This window comes from Triticum urartu, chromosome 5A (assembly GCF_056163025.1).
Source record: "Triticum urartu cultivar PI428250 chromosome 5A, HENAU_Tu73, whole genome shotgun sequence".
NCBI lineage: Eukaryota > Viridiplantae > Streptophyta > Magnoliopsida > Poales > Poaceae > Triticum > Triticum urartu.
The window spans coordinates 523,113,827-523,138,510 of NC_141877.1; the positions used below are offsets into that span (position 1 = coordinate 523,113,827).

General features: G+C 46.0%; 2 protein-coding genes across 2 annotated transcripts; one reads left to right on the forward strand and one right to left on the reverse strand.

The window, feature by feature from the left end:
• Positions 1 to 44: 44 nt before the first annotated feature.
• LOC125510180 (hydroxyproline-rich glycoprotein family protein) lies at positions 45 to 3,701 on the reverse strand. The gene is made up of 2 exons (XM_048675281.2): positions 2,378 to 3,701; positions 45 to 516 (listed from the first exon to the last, which is right to left on the reverse strand). The coding sequence occupies exon 1, from the start codon at positions 3,630 to 3,632 to the stop codon at positions 2,385 to 2,387; it is 1,248 nt and encodes a 415-aa protein (XP_048531238.2). The 5' UTR covers positions 3,633 to 3,701; the 3' UTR covers positions 45 to 516; positions 2,378 to 2,384.
• Positions 3,702 to 3,847: 146 nt separating this feature from the next.
• LOC125510181 (histone-binding protein MSI1) lies at positions 3,848 to 10,088 on the forward strand. The gene is made up of 5 exons (XM_048675282.2): positions 3,848 to 4,557; positions 7,823 to 7,966; positions 8,903 to 9,027; positions 9,190 to 9,285; positions 9,619 to 10,088. Exons 1-5 carry the CDS (start codon positions 3,934 to 3,936, stop codon positions 9,845 to 9,847), a joined length of 1,218 nt encoding a protein of 405 aa, XP_048531239.2. The 5' UTR covers positions 3,848 to 3,933; the 3' UTR covers positions 9,848 to 10,088.
• The last annotated feature ends 14,596 nt before the right edge of the window (positions 10,089 to 24,684 follow it).

A 24,684-nucleotide genomic window follows, 5' to 3' on the forward strand; every position in this document is an offset into this window, starting at 1 on the left:
GGCATCTGCACTTGATTATCTTCACCAACACATGCCATTGCCAATTATTCACTGTGATCTCAAGCCAAGCAACATTCTCCTTGATAGTGACATGGTTACTCATGTTCGTGATCTTGGGCTTGCAAGAGCCCTGCCTAAACACCCAAGCGGCTGTTTAGAGAAATCAAGTGGCTGGGCTACAATGAGAGGAACAATTGGCTATGCTGCTCTAGGTATACATAAATACGTTCTAACAGCTGTCTTCAGCTTAAATGCGTAAGCATGTTCAGTGCTTCTAATTCTTTTATTATGATGTTTGCAGAGTACGGTTTGGGCAACAAAGTTTCAATCCTAGGTGATGTGTATAGCTATGGGGTACTGTTGCTGGAGATGTTTACTGGCAAAAGACCAACAGACGGCGAGTTTGGAGAAGCTCTAGGCCTTCACAAGCATGTCCAAATGGCACTTCGAGTTCCAGACAGAACCACCAATTGTTATCAGAGGACAAAGATGGAGGAGAAGCAAACACCTCAAACCCTGGCAGGAAAAGAGATATATCAATTGCTTGCATCACTTCAATTCTGCACATTGGAGTTTCATGTTCAAAAGAAACTCCAATAGACCGCATGCAAATTGGAGATGCTTTGAAAGAGTTGCTGAAGATAAAAGACAAGTTTCTCATGCATCTTTCCAGTATGCAAGTGTCACGTAACTAAAGGATTGGAGGTACTGTTCAGCTGAGGCGCTATTCAGTTGAGGTCCTTAGGGTTCTATTCAGTTGAGGCACCATAGGCCTCCAAGCTCAAGCAGTCGGCTTTATGGATATGATATAAATCTATGGCGTGTAGCAGCGCATTGGCACAAACAAAACATATCAAGTTTACATATGATCATATTTGTTAATATACAAATATTCTTACCATCTTCCATTCTATTACCTCCGTCCCAAATTACTCGTCTTAGATTTGTCTAGATACAGATGTATCTAGACACAAAAACGTGTCCAGATACATCTGTATCTAGACAAATCTAAGACAAGCAATTCGGGACGGAGGGAGTATATAGTTACAGCAAGACTTCTGATGTGCACACAAAACTTGTAATCCAGTACAATGTAAGTCTGTTCAATTAGAAGTTGTTCGGTTTAATTTTGTATATTGCTACAGAGATAGTGAGCATTTGTGCAGGTGGCCAACTGCCTCTACATTTTTAGTATCCAGATACAAATAATCATAACATAATATAAGCCATTTTACTTCAAGATTTTTTTTTACTGGAAAGAAAAAAATGACTGGTACATTTTACTTCAAGATTTCACACACGTATAGTTTTTGTATGTCAAGAACACAAGAGATATTGAGTGCTGATGGGTACATGAATTTAACCCATTTGCCAGCTGAAAGGAAAATTATCTTGCATATATTTTTAGAAGTGTTTGACGTTTATAACAGAAGGCAAACTTTACCACCACCCCAATTTATTATCCAGTGGCGCTTTACATGGTTACATTTGATTGCACTTAGTATTTCGATATTTCCACTTTTCCTTCTATTTTCAGTGGTTATCTCAGTCCCCGATTATAGAAAACCAAATCCCAAATAAGCTGAACCTAACTTTCAGTTTAACCAAATGCCCACCCTACTATGGGGCACACCGGCATAATAAACCATGGGAAGTCGCTATATATTACAGCAATCAGAGATGAAGAGAGGAATCATGTAAAGGATGATATTAGGCATATGGGATACGCCATTAACGAAGGCAATCACTCCAAAGTCCAAAGTGCACAGGTAGGCAGGAAGATTTGAGAAGATGTCCATAAACATGGAATGATTTACTCAAAAAAAAAAAGCTTAGCCTTGGACTACACTAGCAGGTAAATTACAACTGAAACCTACAATGATGAACTAAAACATTAAATTCATGACATTTATCATCCATAATAGAAGCCAGGTTTTGGGTTAATAGTGGTCGCAAAGGTCAAGGAAACTGAACATCTTGAACTACAAAGGTCAAGGAAACTGAACGTCTTGAACTACAAAGGTCAAGGAAACTGAACACGGTCAAGATTGCCTGTATTTATCACAGCAAGTGGTCCAGTGACTGGTGGACTAGATTGGAACAAGTTTAAGTCAAACCTAATAGCAAATGAAGTTTTTGTTTTTGAACAGAGGTCAAGAAAATTGAACATTTAGACTGGCTGTATTTATCACAGAAAGTGATCTAGTGACTGCTGTACTAAACTAGCACAAATTTAAGTCAAATCTATTATTTGGATAGATTTTGTGTTGCAGCAGTTTAAACAGACAAGCACATGACACAATACTAGCCAAAGCTTACACTAAAATGAGCTACACTGGATATGGAAACACACAAATGATGAAATGGTCGAGCTTACAAAAGCATTAGTCCTCATCGTCTTCATCTGAGCTCCCGACGTCGCTACTGTACTCATCGCTGCTAGAACTGATAATGTCAAGGTTCACAGCTGCGACCTGTATTGGCTCTTGGGCCCTTGGCACCATTGGCTGCACCCCAACAGGAATCGGTACACTGGGTTGTTGTTCCTCAGGCTTGACAGCAGGAATGATGCCACCCAGCTCGATCGGGTCCCCAGGCTTCCATCCAGGTGGCGGCATTGGAATATCAGGAAGCAGAGCAGGCAAACCTTTCTGCCAACCTGGTGGCACTGTGATTGGTAGCATAGATGGCCGTGGAGGCTCTTCCTCCGGTAGCTCGAATAGCGGCATGGACTCCATCTCTGCTGTGACCCCCTCCTTCGTTTCCAGGGGTTTCTTGGGCACCCCAACATCCAAATCAGCAAACTGATACAGCTGTGACATCCGCAGCTCGTTATCCTGTGGCGCAGGCGGCAATGCACCCCTCAGAGGCAGCCCAGCACCATGCTCCGGCGGTGCAAAGGTCGTGTAGCTTATGCGATGTGCATAGGTCAAGATGTCATCCAGCTTGAGCTTGGAGTGCAGGGATGCGCCGAAGTCGCCCTGCGACACCGGCTCGGGCTCGTCAACAGCGGCGGCGCCGCGCGGGCGCTTGGGATCGCGGCGGTAGTCCGCGTAGTCGTCGACGAGGCGGTCGAGCACGTGGTGGGCCTCGCGCAGCTTCTTCGCGAAGGCGAGCAGCGAAGCATCCTTGGCGCGCGCCTCGCGAGCGAGCTTGGCGCGCGCGTCCTGCAGGTCGAGGGTCTCCTGCAGCTCGGCGACGGTCTCGAAGAGCTGCGTCTGGAGGGAGGTGAGCATCGACATGGCCTCCTTGGTGGTGGAGACCGGGGCCGGCAGCGGCGTAGGCGCCGCGGAAGCCGACGACGACGGTAGGAAGTTGGGGAGCGAGCCCCGGTACGACGAGATCCAGGCGGCGCGGTTGGGCGAGAGCTCGAAGAGGTTGGAGGCGAGGGAGGAGATGAGGTGGAGCAGCGACTGCGCGCGCGGGAGCGGCGGCAGGAGCGGGAGCAGCGCCGGCGAGGTGGTTAGGGTTGGGACCGCGATTCCGGCCGCGGACGGGGCCGCGCTCGCGGACGGCGGGTTGGCCTGCGGCGGCGAGGAGGTGGGGTTCGCGGGAGACTGGTTGGGCGGGAGCGACGGCGACGAGGCGGTCACCCCCAGCCTCGCCGGCGACGGCATGTGCGACTGCATCATCGCTGCGGCGGGGGCGGCGGACTGGGGAATCCAACGCGAGGAGCAGAGGCTCGTCGATTAGCCGGGCTATTAGGCACGCGAGGTCCTCTTAGTGGGATCCTGGGCCTGACGTGAATATGGGCTTGATGACTTCTTTTGGGAGAGATCTGGGCTTGATGACAAGTCAGGCTTGTCAGCCCAACAAGCCCATATATCCGCAATAAAACCTCGCCTTGAAACCCTCGGCTTCCTCACCACCGATCATTCTGGCGGGAGAGCAGCAGTTCGCCGCCTCCACTTTCCCGCGCAGAGCAAATCAGCAATGGACGGCGGCGCCTCCTTCCAGGCCGTCGCGGCCGCCGCCGCCATGGAGATGGAGGAGTACCTCAACTGGAAGAAGAACGCGCCGGTGCTCTACGACCTCGTCGTGTCCCACCCGCTCGAGTGGCCCTCGCTCACCGTCCAGTGGCTCCCCTCGGGGTCCCCGGCCTCCGCCCGCTCCCACCGCCTCGTCCTCGGCACCCACGCCTCCGACGACTCCCCCAACCACCTCATGCTCGTCGACGCCGTGCTCCCGCTCCCGCCGCGCCTGGTCGCGGCGGCCGCCGCCGAGGGCCGCGCCGTCCCGGCCCCGTCCGTGTCCATCGGCCGCTCGGCGCCGCATCAGGGCGAGGTCAACCGCGCCCGGTGCATGCCGCAGCGGCCGTACACCGTGGCCACCAAGACCTGCGTCGACGAGGTGCACGTGTACCACCTCGGGGAGGACGGCGACAAGGGCGGCGCGGATGTCGTGCTCAGGGGTCATGGCGCGGAGGGGTATGGGCTGGCGTGGAGCGCGATGAAGGAGGGGTTCCTCCTGAGCGGCTCGTATGATAAGAAGATTTGCCTGTGGGATCTCAAGGCCGGGAATGGAGCCCCGGTTCTGGACGCGCAACAGGTGTTTGAGGTAATGTCCCAACGTATGCTCCTGTGCTGTTCCTGTTCCCCGCATTTATCTTGTTTTTCATATGTGATTTTAGGAATCTTTGAATAGTATAGTATATACTGTGATCCTAGTGTAGTAGCAGCTAGGACTGGAAGCAGAAGTGATTTAACACTTCTGCCTTCATAAGAAGTGTGGATACCCGAAGCACTGGACTCAGTCATAACAACACCAAGAAACCTACCACGAATTATGATGTCCTTCGTTTTCCATTACCCAGAGCACATTCAGTTGAAGTCGCTGAATGTGAAAAGATAATATAATGAAATCCAACCGAAAGTCCTGTAAGGATGATCACATTCAGTGCCTACAAACCTGATATATTGGAACTTCCCCTGATGCACACAATTCTTCCATATCTGGTGGCTAACCAGGCTAGATACATCAATCTTGCACATGAACGTTCTGTATGTCATTTTTCTTCACTTTTCAGGCATATTGGCAACAAGATTTGTCTGATTTGATGTTCTAAATAGCAATTTGTGTTGGGCAAGAGATGCGCTCCTTCTGTTATTATTCATCAATTCATGATTCATTTGGACTCAAAGAAGTGCTGTCTTCTGACATCAGGTTAACCAACCATTGCGATAACATGAGAACACATAATAACAATAAAAGCTTCATGGTTCCTCTTAAGCAATTAGAACAAAATATCGTCACCTTGGTTGCCACCACAATTCATCACTTCTGTATGGTGCTCTATTTTGAAGACTGGACTTGAAATAAACTTGTTCGCTGTTTGCCGTGGTTTCATACGAGGAAAATTAATGTGTCGGCTGGATGGTGAAAAACATAGTTTTCTATGATTTGGAAAGACTTGCTGAGTTGAGTACCTGCTTTCAGAAATAATAATGCAGAGGGTGGAGACCTTTTTCCTTTTTAGCAAGTAGCTGATGAGCATTGCGTCATTTGCGCTAATATTGCTACAGTCGTACTTCTTTTATGCTTTCAAATGAAATGAGCTTCTTGGCCCCAGATCACCCTCCAACCACAAGCCTTATAGTTCAGGACCTAGCTTACTCAAAAACTACTACAGCAGCTAACACTAAGTTTTTTTTTGCGGGGGAGCAACTATCACTAAAATGACAGTTTCATAAACCATTATTACAAATTACTCAAAGTTAATACTTCTGCCTTCATAAGACCTGTGGATACCCGAAGCACTCATAACTCGTAAGTCATAACAATGCCAAGAAATCAACCACGAATTATGCCGTCCTTCGTTTTCCATACCCAGACCAGTATATGTGAAAGGATAATATGATGAAATGCAACAGAATCTCCCTGAATGGATGAGCAAATTTAGTCGAAGTCACCACTTCATTCACCGTTTTGTCTACTGTCTGCAAACCTAATATATTGAAACATCCCCTGATATACTCGATTATTCCATATATGGAGGCTAACCAGGCTAGACACATTAATCTTGCACCAGAAACATTTATTATGTCATTTTTCTTCACTTTTCAGGCATATTGAAAATAATGTTTCTCTGATTTTATTTATAAAATAGCAATTTGTGTCAGGCAAGATATGTGCTCTTCCTGTTATTACTCATCAAGTCACACTTCATTTGTAATCAAAGAAGTGGTCTCTCCTGACATCAGATTAACCAACCGTCGCGATAACATGAGAATGCATGATCTCAACAAAAGTCTCACAGTTCTTATTAAGCAATTAAAATAGAATACCATCAGCTTGGTTCAGGGGCGGATCTACAGGGTGGACAGGGCGAGCCCACCCTGGGATTTTGGGTCAGTCTGTCTAAAAAGCCCACCAAGCAATTGGCAGCCTACTCGTCCTGACCCGCATGCACGCACAGCCGCACCGCGTCCCGAATCCCAACTCTGATTCCCTCTATGGTCTGCGCTCCGGGTCTCTACTCGACGCCTGCCTCCTGGCCGTCTCCGAACGCCGCGGCTTTAGTGGATGTGTGCTTTATCCCCAGGAGGCTAGGAGCCGCCCGCTGCCCAGTGTCCGGCAGTGTGCAGCAACTAGCAGTCCACCATCCAGCAGCCTGACGCAGCTTGGTTGTCCTCAGACCTCAATACCGTCCCATTCAAAAATTTCTTATTGATTGCATCTTAGTTCTTTATTGATTATTCATTATAATTAGGGTTTGCTGTGTGCGTTTTGACATTGTCTAATTATGATTATTGATTCATTTGGCCTTTCTGTCTCCATTGTGACATTGTCCAATTAGGATGCAAAATTCAGACTTTATTGAGAATTTTAATATATTTGTATGCCCAAATTGATCTATTTCTGTATTGCTATTGGTAAATCAATTAGTCCATTGGCATGCCGTATTTGTTATCCAACTTTTTTTGTAAGGTGGACCATCCTGTTTCAAAATCCTAGATCCGCCATTGGCTTGGTTGCCACTATAATTCATCACTTATGTATGGTGCTTTAATATGAAGATTAGACTTGAATAAATTTATTTGCTGTTTGCAGTGGTTCCATACTAGGAAAAATACTGTTTTAGCTGGATGGTGAAAACACAATTTTCTATTATTTGAAAAGACTTACTCAGTTGACTACATGCCTTTAAAAAATTAATGTGGAGGCTGGAGACCTTTTCCATTTTTGAAGCAAGTAGGTGGTGAGTATTGCATCATTTGGCTACTTATTTTTCAAATAAAATGAGTTTCTTCACCCCATATCAGCCTCCAATCACAAGCCTCACAGTTCAGGACTGAGCTTACTAAAAAACAACTACAGCAGCTTAAACTTAAACGACAGGTTCAGAAACCATTATTACAAAGTACTTGCTCATTACAAAGACCAGCATCAGCTGAACACTGAGAAGCATACCAAAGTAACTGAACCCCAGCATAGAAGTATGACTTCCATCAGCCATTCTCCAGCCGGAGCATCATAACTCCCCATCCTTATTAGTCATATTATTTTTGACAACGCTTCTGTTGTCACTAAAAACATTCATCTGTGAACATGGCCACAAGTGGAAACGGGACTTGTAACTATTATGCCTGGATCCACATTATTTTGATATGATGTCACAATCATGATTTCTTAAGTTACCTCATTACATACGTGCTTGTCTTACTTGTCCAAAATCCAAAATCGTAATTGCATGGTTCTGTTTTACAGATGCGACATAAGAGTGTATGGGTGTTTATTTTATGATATGACGATCTTCACAATCATGAGTATGTAAGCAAGGCTGGCAATGTTAAACATCTAGTTAAATTTTATGTTTTTGCAGGCTCATGAGGATGTCGTTGAAGATGTTGCTTGGCACCTTAAGGATGAAAACCTATTTGGATCTGTTGGTGATGACTGCAAGTTCATGATGTGGGACTTGCGTACGAACAAACCAGAACAATCTATAGTTGCGCACCAAAAGGAAGTAAGCATGCTTTAATTGATAGTTGCTGAGCTAAATGTTTTCCTATGTTGATGGGGACATAGCTGCAGTACTACAGTTTGTTATATACTCACTTTTTTGCTGAGCTAAATGTTTTTCTGTGTCTGAGTGGAGTATAGCTGCAGTACTACAGTTTATTCTAAGCTCAACTTTTACTATAGTGGGAAGACCTTTTCTTTGTGGAAGCATCCTTACTGAAAAAGATGCAAACCTATTTGGGTCTGTTAGTGACGACTGCAAGCTCATGACGTGGGACTTGCACAGCGGCAAAGCTATGTGTTAGTCTGTGGGATCAGTTGACCCCACAGCTTTTTAGAAAATAAGCCTAAAACACTGTTCAGTACTGTTCATACTGAAGAAAAAAATCCAAAAAATACCATTGACCCCACAGAAACTTTAGGCTGGCCTCGCCGCTGGAATTGCATATGAACAAACAGGAACAACCTGTAGGTGCTCATTAAAAGGAAGTTAGCATGCTTTGATCAAGAGCTACTGGGCTAAATGTTTTTCTGTGTCGAGGGGAACATAGCTGCACTTTACTCATTTTTTAGTAAGCAAGACCTTTGCTTTATGTACCGGAATGGTATGTGAAGCATGTTTTCTAAAGTTGTAATGATATACTTATTCCTTGTGTCTGGCTTCAAAATTTTCACCAGCAGATGGTTTTTTTAGTTGGTATATCATCAGTTTGCTTGTGTGACTGTAGCTACTGTACTGAAGTTTGCTTGTGTGATTGTTTTATGTTTGTGACTTTGAGTAAGAATATGACAAAACCTTGGTGATATGTGGCTCTGCATGGTGAATAGAAAATATCAATGTTTATGCTAGCACCTACAGTTTGTTTCTGTGTAAATAGATGTCCCTTATTTCAGTATTCTCATGTGTTCTCATCATGATGTATATCATCACTTTTTTCAGGTTAACTCTCTATCCTTCAATCCATTTAATGAATGGATCTTGGCTACAGCATCTGGCGATGGAACTATTAAGCTATTTGACTTGCGAAAACTATCTAGAAGCTTGCATGCTTTCGACAACCATGAGTATGTATATATATTTTTTGTCTTACCTATTTGCGGCAGTCAGTTCTTCTCTTTTTTTTTGTCGAGACAACTCTCTGTTTCTTATTGATCAGTCTACCTGCTATTCTTCAGTTTTGCTGCTACGCATCTGATGTTATTGTGTTGCGCAATTTGCACGTGCAGGGGCGAGGTTTTCCAGGTTGAGTGGAATCCAAATCTGGAGACTGTATTAGCTTCCCATGCTGCAGACAAAAGGGTGATGATATGGGACGTTAGCAGGTAAGTTTAGTCAAATCTGCTCCCATATTCTATCTTACATTTGCAGCTGGCATCTCATTTTTGGTGCCGCCACACTGTTATTTACTCGTGAATCCTTCCCAAAGGGAAACAAACATACTGATGTGAGCTGAGATTGACCCAAAAGATGAATTGCATTTTGTAACCTCAGTAAATAAATTGCTAAGGCATATGCATCCACGGTCACTATCTGTACAAAAGATGAACACCTGGTTGTTGTGTGGACTGCCTTTGAGAGCTTCGTGACTTGACAGATATGCTATCTTCCATGCGATTTGTGGCTGAATTTTGTCATATGCTGTCCATCGCCTTCAGGATCGGCGAGGAGCAGGCGGACGAGGACGCGGGTGACGGGCCACCGGAGCTCCTTTTCGTCCACGGCGGGCACACGGCCAAGATCTCGGAGCTGTCGTGGAACCCCAGCGAGAAGTGGGTGGTGGCCAGCGTGGCGGAGGACAACGTGCTGCAGATCTGGGAGGTGGCAGAGAGCATCTACAGCGACGACACCAGCAACAGCAACAACGCCTCGTTCCTGTCCACATAAGAAGACGCCACCAACCCAACTGCTTCCCTGATATGTGGACGATGGGGACATGGATCGTAGTCTTTGCGTGAGTGGATGCGTCGCGTGCCGTTTACTTGTAGTGCCTCGTACGGTTTCGTCGCTTAATTAGCAGCTGCTGCTATCGTTTGGCCCCTAGATCCTCGAGACATGGATGGATCGAGTATCTTGGAGAAGTGACTCTGGAAACATTTGTGCGTCCATGCTGAAGCCTGTTATGTTACCTGGTGCGTGTGTGTGCCTGTTGTGAGGCAGAAGTTTTCAGGCCTTGGTGCTGAATTGTCACTCGGTGTGGTCGCACGGTCCACATCATCCTCTGCTGAAACTCTGCTTATGTGGTCGCACACGCGACGCCTTGTCACTCACTTTCCACGGCGCAATCATTCGCTCGCTGCCTGGTGTGGCGCTCCGACGCGACGTGGGGGAGCGACTTCGAGGCGTGGCCGTCCCATCTCGCCGGACGTGACGCGTCCGCCGCTCGCCGGGTCGCATGCCCACGGCACGCCATGTCATGCCTGCCACTGCCAGTATGCAATGCAAGCTCGTTTCCGATCGCCAATCGTTTTACCAAAAGCAGAGCCCTGCTGCTCTGCTCTGCCGCGCCCACGCCCATGCACGCACGGCATCGACGTGCCCCTGACGACGGCGACGACGTCTTTGACTCATCTGGCAGCCCTGGCTTGCACTTTGCAGCCTCGGTTGGTCAACACCAGACGCGTGCGCAAATTGTTTTTTACGTACAGTATCTTGTGGTTGGTCTCTCTGCGCTGGAGTATGCCTGCCGGGGCAATGAGCCCGGCACGGCGGGCCAACGAGGCCGGGGTCCCCCGCAGGCCGCAGACCACGCCCCGTCCGATGGGCATCCACCTCGCGCGCCGTCCCAGGGAGGAAATAAGGAAAAGAAATGCCACGACACGAGAAAAGAGTCGGCTCCCTCCCTGCCTGTGCCATGTGGACGTACAGGCGCAGGCGTACTTGCTCGCGCCCCGCCCCGGGCGATCCGCCGCAGCGTCTGGTCACGCTCGCCGTTGCCTTTCAGTCCTCGGTCGCCCACTGCACCTAGCAAGCTGCCATTTCTCCCTCTTTTCCAGCGGGTGCCAATGCCAACGCCACGGCCACGCTGTGCTGGGTTCTCTTTCGTTTCGGGAGACGCGGAGGCTACCGGCTGCGTAGCATCGTGGTAGGAGTGTAGGAGGAGTACTGGTGCTGCTACTTCTTTTTTGAGATGACTAGTGCTGTACCTGTGTAGCCGGGGCGAGGTGGAGTGCGATGTGCCGCGCTTTAATTGGTACTTGGGCCAGGAGAGCCACAAAGGAAGAAGGCAGAAATCACATATTTGACCTTAGAGCGAAATCAAATCACAAACTGACTTGTTCTTGAAATTTTTTCACAATGATGACCCTTTCTCGTGGCGCCCGACAGCTAGGCGCCGCACACTACTGTGCAGCGCCTTGGACTGAGGCGTCACACCTCCTACCAGCGTGGCATCCCTGGTCCATTTGCGGCCCCACAGACAGCACTGCAGCTGCTAAGGCTTGGGCGCCACACTGTGTAAAGTGTAGCGCCTATCACTTGGGCGCCGCACATTGACTTAAGCCGCATCGGGCCAGCCCCTCCCAGGCAGTTCTTCCCTCTATGAGGAAGTTGCTCTCTGTACAGAGAGCGGCGGCGGCGCCCCCTTCGGATCCCCCTCCACACACCTCTCAGATCTGAAGTTTTGAGGCCCGGATTTGATCTCCAATCCCTCCTACTAGGTAAACTCCTTCGTTCCCTTTCTTTTCCTCCGTAAATTCGTTGCAATTTTAGGGATTTGCCCAAGATTAGGTGAAACCTTTGACACCCCCCCCCCCCCCCACACACTATATGATTCTTGTTAGTGAAACCTAGATTGTATATTTTTTTAGATATATATAAGATGCCTAGTTTTGTAGATAATTATGAGATGTTGAGTTTTGTAGCTATATGTTGAGTTTATTAAATGTTGAGTTTATTTGAAATATGAGATGTTGATTTACTTGAACACATATGACATACTAGATATATATGAGAATTTACAATCATTTATTCATTGTGTGAGAAGGAGATGTTGAGATTCTTGTAGATGAATACATATGAGATGTTTAGATGAACACATATGAAATGTTGAGTGTTTACCGATATTTGAGATGAACTCATATATGTTTATTGTTTGAAATTTGTAAGGATGGTTTGGCTTCTCGACGATGTCTACGACACGAAACACCGGGCCTACATGATGCGCGAGAAGGATATGGTAATAACGAGTAATCTAAATATTTTGCAAATTTGCCTTAAAATGAAATTTACATGCCCTAAGATTTGTTATTACTTGTTTTTTTTGCAGAAGCTTGAACTCCGAAGATTCGGTATCACGGGGTCTCTGGTCCTTCCATGCCCTACAACGCCTAAGAGACGGGCGATGTACATTACAAGTGTGGCGCCTAGGCCTTAGGCGCTGCAGTGCTGTCTGTGGGGCCGCAACTGGACCAGGGATGCCACGCTGGCAGGAGGTGCGACGCCTAAGGCCGAGGCGCTGCACAGTAGTGTGCGGCGCCTAACTGTCGGGCGCCACACGAAAGGGTCATCATTGTGAAATTTTTTCGAGAGCAGGTCAGTTTGTGATTTGATTTCGCCCTCAGGTCAAATATGTGATTTCTGCCACAAAGGAACCACCTCCACCTCCACCACCTCCTCCAACAGTTAGAGCAGCTCCAACCGGCCGACCCACTTCGTCCGTGTATGTCCATTTAGGTCGAAGCAGACAAAAACGATGGCCCAATGCACCGACCCAAATCTAAAAAGCGTCCGCTAGATGTCCGTGACGACGTATTTCAGGCCCAAATTTGGGCCTGGTTTGCGTCAGCGTGGACACAAAATAGGCGCGCCACACGTCCCCTTGGCGTCTGCCGCGGCCGCACATGTTGGCTGGCCAACCACCGCCCGCGGTCATATTTATGGCGGCAACCTAGCGCGGGCCCACACATCAGTGAGTGGAAGCTATGGGAGGCCGTCCTTTTTAATCCACGCGTGGGCGAGGGGGGGAGGGTGCTCATCCACTTCCACTTCCGTCCACATCTAGCCTTGCGTGCTCCTTTGCAGCCGACAAGCAAAGCCTAGCGCCATGGACTTCTTCAGCGATAGCTGCAAGAGCAAGGGGAAGCTCACCCCTGGCGCCAGCTCGTCCCGCGCCTCCTCCGTCGCCACCGCCGGCGCCTGCATGCCCCGTGAGGGAGTAGCTAAATATACTGGCGCACCAGGCACAGTGGCACTGGCAGTACTGGCAGCAGCTGCCGTACCCATATGTGAACCTCCCACATGGTTGGCATTTGGATCCATAGCGCATCCCAGTGCCGACGGAGCATGTGGACCAATGGGAGTGGGCTGCGTGAGTGGGTTAGCGCCCCCTCCCCGGTCTGGCTCGACACCACGCTTGCGTAGAGCGCGGCGTACCTTGAGCAGTGGAAGGCCCGCGCATTCTCGGCAGAGCAGGCAGAAGGTGAGCGCCTGATGCAGATTGAGCATGAGGTGGAGTGATGTCGCTTGAAACTGCGTCGGTATTTCCCCAAAAAGGAAGGGATGATGCAGCACTACTACGGTAGGTATTTCCCTCAGTTATGAAAACAAGGTATCAATCCAGTAGGAGGACCAAGCAAGCCTATGTAAACGATACTTGCACACAAAGAACAAATAATTACAACCCGACGCGTAAGAGGGGTTGGCAATCCCTCCTCAGTAAAAAAGATAAATTGTTTTGTGGTAGATTGGATAAATAGATCTCGATAGAACGTGAAATAAAATAAATAAGAAAAAATGCAGCAAGGTATTTTTTTTGGTTTTTAGAAATATAGATCTAAAAATAAAAGTGGCAAATAATAGATCGAAAAGCAAATATGATAAGGAATAGACCCGTGGGCCGTAGATTTCACAAGTGGATTGTCTCGAGAAATAGCACACGGTGGGTAAACAAATTACTGTTGGGCAATTGATACAAGATCAAATAATTATGACGATATCCGAGGCAATGATAAATATATAGGCATCACGTCCAAGATTAGTAGACCGACTCCTGCTTGCATTTACTACTATTACTCCACACATCAACCGTTATCCAGCATGCATCGAGTGTATTAAGTTCATGGAGAAACAGAGTAATGCAATAAGAACGATGACATGATGTAGACAAGATCTATTCATGTAGGAATAGACCCCATCTCGTTATCCTTAATAGCAACGATACATGTGTGTCTTGCTGCCCCCTTTGTCACTGGAAAAGAACACCGCAAGATCAAACCCATCAAAAAGCACCTCTTCCCATGGCAAGAAAAATCGATCTAGTTGGCCTAACTAAACCAAAGATTCAAAGAAGAAATATGATGGTATAAATAATCATGCATATAAGAGATGAAAGAAGACTCAAATAATATTCATGGATAAAAGATCTGATCATAAACTCAAACTTCATCGGATCCCAACAAACACACCGCAAAAAGTCATTACATCAAATAGATCTCCAAGAGATCATTGTATTGAGAATCAAAAGAGAGAGAGAGAGAGAGTGGAAGCCATCTAGCTACTGCCTATGTACCCGTAGGTCTATGGTGGAGTACTCACACATCATCGGAGAAGCATCAATGAGGAAGATGAACCCCTCTGTGATGGTGTTAGATTGGATCTCATGGTTCTGGAACTTGCGGAGGCTGGAATTGTGCTTCGTCGACTCCCCTAGGGTTTCTGCAATATTTTGGAATTTATAGGGCGAAGAGGTGGTGCAAGAGGCCTTCGTGGGCCCACAACCCCCTGGGCGCGCCCTGGTGGGTTGTGCTCCCCACGGGCCTCCCGCCAGGTGCTTTCTTGATCCCACAAGGTGTCTTCTGGTACAAAAAAAATATCCAAGTTTCGCTGCGTTTGGACTCCATTTGGTACTGATATTATGCGAAGTAAAAATAAGCAAAAAACAGCAACTAACACTGGGCACTATGTCAATAGGTTAGTCCCACAAGATTATATAAAGTTGCTATAAAATGATTGTACAACATCCAAGATTGATAATATAACATCACGGAACAATACAAAATTATAGATACGTTGGAGACGTATCAACATTCCCAAGCTTAATTCCTACTCATCCTCGAGTACATAAATGATAAAAACGGAATTTTTGAAGTGGAATGCTGCCTAACATGTTCATCATATATTGTTTTCTTTTGGTAGCATGGACATTTGGACTTTTATATGGTTCAAAGAAATAGTCTAGTTTTGACGTGAAGATTTCAATACTCAAGCATATCAACAAGAAACCATGTCTTTCAAAATATCAACACTAAATAAAGTTATCCCTAGCCCATCATGCTCAATCATTGATCCATTCACGAAACACACTCGCATATTAGCTACATCCAATGCTCAAGTACGATCATAGTGCTCCCTAGTTGGTGCTTTATAAGAGAAGATGGAGACTCAAATAAAAAATAAAATTGCATAAAGTAAATATATAGGCCCTTCGCAGAGGGAAGCAGAGATTTATAGAGGTGCCAGAGGTCAAAGCTTAAATTGAGAGATAATTTTTTTGAGAGGCATACTTTTCCCGTCAACGAAAATGGCCGAGTAATTCCCAACACTTTCCATGCTAGATATATAAAAGGCGGTTCTCAAACATAAAATAAAGTTTATTCCTTTTTCCACCATACGTTAGCCGGCGGTTGACCGACTTTAATGTTTAATTTTGCTAAATTTGAACGTGTTTGTTGTGTTCATTTAGTCTGCGCGCAAAAAATGCGTCGAACTAGCGTTGGGTGCATGCACCAACCCAAATTAAAAAACAGACACTAACGTCCGCGTCGCTGACCCGAAAGGACAAAGAGCGGACAAAATGTGTGTTCGTTTGGGTCAGCGTGTTGGAGTTGCTCTTAGAGCATCTACAACCGGGGGCTCCATATGTTGGGTTTCGTAGTAATTTCAAAAATTTTCCTACGCACACGCAAGATCATGTGATGCACAGCAACGAGAGGGGAGAGTATTGTCTATGTACCAACGCAGACCGACTGCGGAAGCGTTGACGCAACATAGAGGAAGTAGTCGTACGTCTTCACGATCCAACCGATCAAGCACCGAAACTACGGCACCTCCGAGTTCGAGCACACGTTCAGCTCGATGACGATCCCCGGACTCCGATCCAGCAAAGTGTCGGGGAAGAGTTCCGTCAGCACGACGGCGTGGTGACGATCTTGATGTACTACAGCAGCAGGGCTTCGCCTAAACTCCGCTACAGTATTATCGAGGACTATGGTGGCTGGGGGCACCGCACACGGCTAAGGAATAGATCACGTGGATCAACTTGTGTGTTTCTGGGGTGCCTCTGCCTCAGTATATAAAGGAGCCAAGGGGGAGGGGGGCGCCGGCCAGGAGGAGGGCACAGGAGGAGTCCTACTCCTTCCGGGAGTAGGACTCTCCCCCCAATCCTAGTTGGACTAGGATTCCCCGAGGGGGAAAGAGGGAGAGGGGGGCCGACCACCTTCTCCTAGTCCTAATAGGACTAGGGGAGGGGGGAGGTGCGCAGCCACCTTGGGCTGCCCCTTTCTCCTTTCCACTAAAGCCCATTAAGGCCCATATGGCTCCCGGGGGGTTCCGGTAACCTCCCGGTACTCCGGTAAAATCCCGATTTCACCCGGAACACTTCCAATATCCAAACATAGGCTTCCAATATATCAATCTTTACGTCTCGACCATTTCGAGACTCCTCGTCATGTCCGTGATCACATCCGGGACTCCGAACAACCTTCGGTACATCAAAATGCATAAACTCATAATATAACTGTCATCGTAACCTTAAGCGTGCGGACCCTACGGGTTCGAGAACAATGTAGACATGACCGAGACACGTCTCCGGTCAATAACCAATAGCGGGACCTGGATGCCCATATTGGCTCCTACATATTCTACGAAGATCTTTATCGGTCAGACCGCATAACAACATACGTTGTTCCCTTTGTCATCGGTATGTTACTTGCCCGAGATTCGATCGTCGGTATCCAATACCTAGTTCAATCTCGTTACCGGCAAGTCTCTTTACTCGTTCCGTAATATATCATCCCGCAACTAACTCATTTAGTTGCAATGCTTGCAAGGCTTAAGTGATGTGCATTACCGAGAGGGCCCAGAGATACCTCTCCGACAATCGGAGTGACAAAACCTAATCTCGAAATACGCCAACCCAACATGTACCTTTGGAGACACCTGTAGTACTCCTTTATAATCACCCAGTTACGTTGTGACGTTTGGTAGTACCCAAAGTGTTCCTTCGGTAAACGGGAGTTGCATAATCTCATAGTTATAGGAACATGTATAAGTCATGAAGAAAGCAATAGCAACATACTAAACGATCGGGTGCTAAGCTAATGGAATGGGTCATGTCAATCAGATCATTCAACCAATGATGTGACCTCGTTAATCAAATAACAACTCTTTGTTCATGGTTAGGAAACATAACCATCTTTGATTAATGAGCTAGTCAAGTAGAGGCATACTAGTGACACTCTGTTTGTCTATGTATTCACACATGTATTATGTTTCCAGTTAATACAATTCTAGCATGAATACTAAACATTTATCATGATATAAGGAAATAAATAATAACTTTATTATTGCCTCTAGGGCATATTTCCTGCAGTCTCCCACTTGCACTAGAGTAAATAATCTAGATTACACTGTAATGATTCTAACACCCATGGAGCTTTGGTGCTGATCATGTTTTGCTCGTGGAAGAGGCTTAGTCAATGGGTCTACAACATTCATATCCGTATGTATCTTGCAAATCTCTATGTCTCCCACCTGGACTAGATCCCGGATGGAATTGAAGCGTCTCTTGATGTGCTTGGTCCTTTTGTGAAATCTAGATTCCTTTGCCAAGGCAATTGCACCAGTATTGTCACAAAAGATTTTCATTGGACCCGATGCACTAGGTATGACACCTAGATCAGATATGAACTCCTTCATCCAAACTCCTTCGTTTGCTGCTTCCGAAGCAGCTATGTACTCCGCTTCACATGTAGATCCCGCTAGGACGCTTTGTTTAGAACTGCACCAACTGACAGCTCCACCGTTTAATGTAAACACGTATCCGGTTTGCGATTTAGAATCGTCCGGATCAGTGTCAAAGCTTGCATCAACGTAACCTTTTACGGTGAGCTCTTTGTCACCTCCATATACGAGAAACATATCCTTAGTCCTTTTCAGGTATTTCAGGATGTTCTTGACCGCTGTCCAGTGATCCACTCCTGGATTACTTTGGTACCTCCCTGCTAAACTTATAGCAAGGCACACATCAGGTCTGGTACACAGCATTGCATACATGATAGAGCCTATGGCTGAAGCATAGGGAACATCTTTCATTTTCTCTCTATCTTCTGCAGTGGTCGGGCATTGAGTCTGACTCAACTTCACACCTTGTAACACAGGCAAGAACCCTTTCTTTGCTTGATCCATTTTGAACTTCTTCAAAATCTTGTCAAGGTATGTGCTTTGTGAAAGTCCAATTAAGCGTCTTGATCTATCTCTATAGATCTTAATGCCTAATATGTAAGCAGCTTCACCGAGGTCTTTCATTGAAAAACTCTTATTCAAGTATCCCTTTATGCTATCCAGAAATTCTATATCATTTCCAATCAGCAATATGTCATCCACATATAATATCAGAAATGCTACAGAGCTCCCACTCACTTTCTTGTAAATACATGCTTCTCCGAAAGTCTGTATAAAACCAAATGCTTTGATCACACTATCAAAACGTTTATTCCAACTCTGAGAGGCTTGCACCAGTCCATAAATGGACCGCTGGAGCTTGCACACTTTGTTAGCTCCCTTTGGATCGACAAAACCTTCCGGTTGCATCATATACAACTCTTCTTCCAGAAATCCATTCAGGAATGCAGTTTTGACATCCATCTGCCAAATTTCATAATCATAAAATGCGGCAATTGCTAACATGATTCGGACAGACTTAAGCATCGCTACGGGTGAGAAGGTCTCATCGTAGTCAACCCCTTGAACTTGTCAAAAACCTTTTGCGACATGTCGAGCTTTGTAGACAGTAACATTACCATCAGCGTCAGTCTTCTTCTTGAAGATCCATTTATTCTCAATTGCTTGCCGATCATCGGGCAAGTCAACCAAAGTCCATACTTTGTTCTCATACATGGATCCCATCTCAGATTTCATGGCTTCAAGCCACTTTGCGGAATCTGGGCTCACCATCGCTTCTTCATAGTTCGTAGGTTCATCATGATCTAGTAGCATGACTTCCAGAACAGGATTACCGTACCACTCTGGTGCGGATCTCGCTCTGGTCGATCTACGAGGTTCAGTAGTATCTTGACCTGAAGTTTCATGATCAACATCATTAGCTTCCTCACTAATTGGTATAGATGTCGCAGAAACAGTTTTCTGTGATGTACTATTTTCCAATAAGGGAGCAGGTACAGTTACCTCGTCAAGTTCTACTTTCCTCCCACTCACTTCTTTCGAGAGAAACTCCTTCTCTAGAAAGGATCCATTCTTAGCAACGAATGTCTTGCCTTCGGATCTGTGATAGAAGGTGTACCCAACAGTCTCCTTTGGGTATCCTATGAAGACACATTTCTCCGATTTGGGTTCGAGCTTATCAGGTTGAAGCTTTTTCACATAAGCATCGCAGCCCCAAACTTTAAGAAACGACAACTTTGGTTTCTTGTCAAACCATAGTTCATAAGGCGTCGTCTCAACGGATTTTGATGGTGCCCTATTTAATGTGAATGCGGCCGTCTCTAAAGCATAACCCCAAAATGATAGCGGTAAATCAGTAAGAGACATCATAGATCGCAGCATATCTAGTAAAGTACGATTACGACGTTCGGACACACCATTACGCTGTGGTGTTCCGGGTGGCGTGAGTTGCGAAACTATTCCACAATTTTTCAAATGTACACCAAACTCGTAACTCAAATATTCTCCTCCACGATCAGATCGTATAAACCTTATTTTCTTGTTACGATGATTTTCAACTTCACTCTGAAACTCTTTGAACTTTTCAAATGTTTCAGACTTATGTTTCATTAAGTAGATATATCCATATCTGCTTAAGTCATCTGTGAAGGTGAGAAAATAACGATATCCACCACGAGCCTCAATATTCATCGGACCACATACATCGGTATGTATGATTTCCAACAAATCTGTTGCTCTCTCCATAGTACCGGAGAACGGTGTTTTAGTCATTTTGCCCATGAGGCACGGTTCGCAAGTACCAAGTGATTCATAATCAAGTGGTTCCAAAAGTCCATCAGTATGGAGTTTCTTCATGCGCTTTACACCGATATGACCTAAACGACAGTGCCACAAATAAGTTGCACTTTCATTATCAACTCTGCATCTTTTGGCTTCAACATTATGAATATGTGTATCACTACTATCGAGATTCATCAAAAATAGACCACTCTTCAAAGGTGCATGACCATAAAAGATATTACTCATATAAATAGAACAACCATTATTCTCTGATTTAAATGAATAACCGTCTCGCATTAAACAAGATCCAGATATAATGTTCATGCTCAACGCTGGCACCAAATAACAATTATTTAGGTCTAATATTAATCCCGAAGGTAGATGTAGAGGTAGCGTGCCGACCGCGATCACATCGACTTTGGAACCGTTTCCCACGCGCATCGTCACCTCGTCCTTTGCCAGTGCCCGCTTATTCCGTAGTCCCTGTTTCGAGTTGCAGATATTAGCAACAGAACCAGTATCAAATACCCAGGTGCTACTGCGAGCTCTAGTAAGGTACACATCAATAACATGTATATCACATATACCTTTGTTCACCTTGCCATCCTTCTTATCCGCCAAATACTTGGGGCAGTTCCGCTTCCAGTGACCAGTCTGCTTGCAGTAGAAGCACTCAGTTTCAGGCTTAGGTCCAGACTTGGGTTTCTTCTCCTGAGCAGCAACTTGTTTGCCGTTCTTCTTGAAGTTCCCCTTCTTCTTCCCTTTGCCCTTTTTCTTGAAACTAGTGGTCTTGTTAACCATCAACACTTGATGCTCCTTCTTGATTTCTACCTCCGCAGCTTTCAGCATCGCGAAGAGCTCGGGAATAGTCTTGTTCATCCCTTGCATATTATAGTTCATCACAAAGCTCTTGTAGCTTGGTGGCAGTGATTGGAGAATTCTGTCAATGACGCAATCATCTGGAAGATTAACTCCCATCTGAATCAAGTGATTATTATACCCAGACATTTTGAGTATATGCTCACTGACAGAACTGTTCTCCTTCATCTTGCAGCTATAGAACTTATTGGAGACTTCATATCTCTCAATCCGGGCATTTGCTTGAAATATTAACTTCAACTCCTGGAACATCTCATATGCTCCATGACGTTCAAAACGTCGTTGAAGTCCCGATTCTAAGCCGTAAAGCATGGCACACTGAACTATCGAGTAGTCATCAGCTTTGCTCTGCCAGACGTTCATAACATCTGGTGTTGCTCCAGCAGCAGGCCTGGCACCCAGCGGTGCTTCCAGGACGTAATTCTTCTGTGCAGCAATGAGGATAATCCTCAAGTTACGGACCCAGTCCGTGTAATTGCTACCATCATCTTTCAACTTTGCTTTCTCAAGGAACGCATTAAAATTCAACGGAACAACAGCACGAGCCATCTATCTACAATCAACATAAACAAGCAAGATACTATCAGGTACTAAGTTCATGATAAGTTTAAGTTCAATTAATCAAATTACTTAAGAACTCCCACTTAGATAGACATCCCTCTAATCTTCTAAGTGATTACGTGATCCAAATCAACTAAACCATAACCGATCATCACGTGAGTTGGAGTAGTTTTCACTGGTGAACATCGTTATGTTGATCATATCTACTATATGATTCACGCTCGACCTTTCGGTCTCCATGTTCCGAGGCCATATCTACATATGCTAGGCTCGTCAAGTTTAACCTGAGTATTCTGCGTGTGCAAAACTGCCTTGCACCCGTTGTAGATGGACGTAGAGCTTATCACACCCGATCATCACGTGGTGTCTGGGCACGACGAACTTTGGCAACGGTGCATACTCAGGGAGAACACATCTTGATAATTTAGTGAGAGATCATCTTATAATGCTACCGTCAATCAAAGCAAGATAAGATGCATAAAAGGATAAACATCACATGCAATCAATATAAGTGATATGATATGGCCATCATCATCTTGTGCTTGTGATCTCCATCTCCGAAGCACCGTTATGATCACCATCGTCACCGGCGCGACACCTTGATCTCCATCGTAGCATCGTTGTCGTCTCGCCAATCTTATGCTTCCACGACTATCACTACCGCTTAGTAATAAAGTAAAGCATTACATCGCGATTTCATTGCATACAATAAAGCGACAACCATATGGCTCCTGCCAGTTGCTGATAACTCGGTTACAAAACATGATCATCTCATACAATAAAATTCAGCATCATGCCTTGACCATATCACATCACAACATGCCCTGCAAAAACAAGTTAGACGTCCTCTACTTTGTTGCTGCAAGTTTTACGTGGCTGCTACGGGCTTAAGTAAGAACCAATCTCACCTACACATCAAAACCACAACGATAGTTTGTCAAATAGACTCCGTTTTAACCTTCGCAAGGACCGGGCGTAGCCATACTTGGTTCAACTAAAGTTGGAGAGACAGTCGCCCGCAAGCCACCTGTGTGCAAAGCACGTCGGGGGAACCGGTCTCGCGTAAGCGTACGCGTAAGGTTGGTCCGGGTCATCTCGTCCAACAATACCGCCGAACCAAAGTATGACATGCTGGTAGGCAGTATGACTTATATCGTCCACAACTCACTTGTGTTCTACTCGTGCATATGACATCAACATAAATAACCTAGGCTCAGATGCCACTGTTGGGTTTCATAGTAATTTCAAAAAATTTCCTACGCACACGCAAGATCATGTGATGCACAACAACGAGAGGGGAGAGTGTTGTCTACGTACCCACGGAGACCGACTGCGGAAGCATTGACGCAACGTAGAGGAAGTAGTCGTACGTCTTCACGATCCAACCGATCAAGCACCGAAACTACGGCACCTCCGAGTTCGAGCACATGTTCAGCTCGATGACGATCCCCGGACTCCGATCCAGCAAAGTGTCGGGGAAGAGTTCCGTCAGCACGACGGCGTGGTGATGATCTTGATGTACTACAGCAGCAGGGCTTCGCCTAAACTCCGCTACAGTATTATCGAGGACTATGGTGGCTGGGGGCACCGCACATGGCTAAGGAATAGATCACATGGATCAACTTGTGTGTTTCTGGGGTGCCTCTGCCTCAGTATATAAAGGAGCCAAGGGGGAGGGGGGCGCCGGCCAGGAGGAGGGCGCAGGAGGAGTCCTACTCCTTCCGGGAGTAGGACTCTCCCCCCAATCCTAGTTGGACTAGGATTCCCCGAGGGGGAAAGAGGGAGAGGGGGGCCGACCACCTTCTCCTAGTCCTAATAGGACTAGGGGAGGGGGGAGGTGCGCAGCCACCTTGGGCTGCCCCTTTCTCCTTTCCACTAAAGCCCATTAAGGCCCATATGGCTCCCGGGGGGTTCCGGTAACCTCCCGGTACTCCGGTAAAATCCCGATTTCACCCGGAACACTTCCGATATCCAAACATAGGCTTCCAATATATCAATCTTTACGTCTCGACCATTTCGAGACTCCTCGTCATGTCCGTGATCACATCCGGGACTCTGAACAACCTTCGGTACATCAAAATGCATAAACTCATAATATAACTGTCATCGTAACCTTAAGCGTGCGGACCCTACGGGTTCGAGAACAATGTAGACATGACCGAGACACGTCTCCGGTCAATAACCAATAGCGGGACCTGGATGCCCATATTGGCTCCTACATATTCTACGAAGATCTTTATCGGTCAGACCGCATAACAACATACGTTGTTCCCTTTGTCATCGGTATGTTACTTGCCCGAGATTCGATCGTTGGTATCCAATACCTAGTTCAATCTCGTTACCGGCAAGTCTCTTTACTCGTTCCGTAATATATCATCCCGCAACTAACTCATTTAGTTGCAATGCTTGCAAGGCTTAAGTGATGTGCATTACCGAGAGGGCCCAGAGATACCTCTCCGACAATCGGAGTGACAAAACCTAATCTCGAAATACGCCAACCCAACATGTACCTTTGGAGACACCTGTAGTACTCCTTTATAATCACCCAGTTACGTTGTGACGTTCGGTAGTACCCAAAGTGTTCCTCCGGTAAATGGGAGTTGCATAATCTCATAGTTATAGGAACATGTATAAGTCATGAAGAAAGCAATAGCAACATACTAAACGATCGGGTGCTAAGCTAATGGAATGGGTCATGTCAATCAGATCATTCAACTAATGATGTGACCTCGTTAATCAAATAACAACTCTTTGTTCATGGTTAGGAAACATAACCATCTTTGATTAATGAGCTAGTCAAGTAGAGGCATACTAGTGACACTCTGTTTGTCTATGTATTCACACATGTATTATGTTTCCGGTTAATACAATTCTAGCATGAATACTAAACATTTATCATGATATAAGGAAATAAATAATAACTTTATTATTGCCTCTAGGGCATATTTCCTTCACCATACCCCCCAATGCCCGGACGAATAGTTCAGTCATTGATCGGTCAAAAAATTCTGTACCTCAAGCGGGCCTCAAACACCCGGACTAGCCGGCACCCCTCATATCCAACCCAAATATGGGGCGGATATGGCGAGGCCCGGGTGCGACCA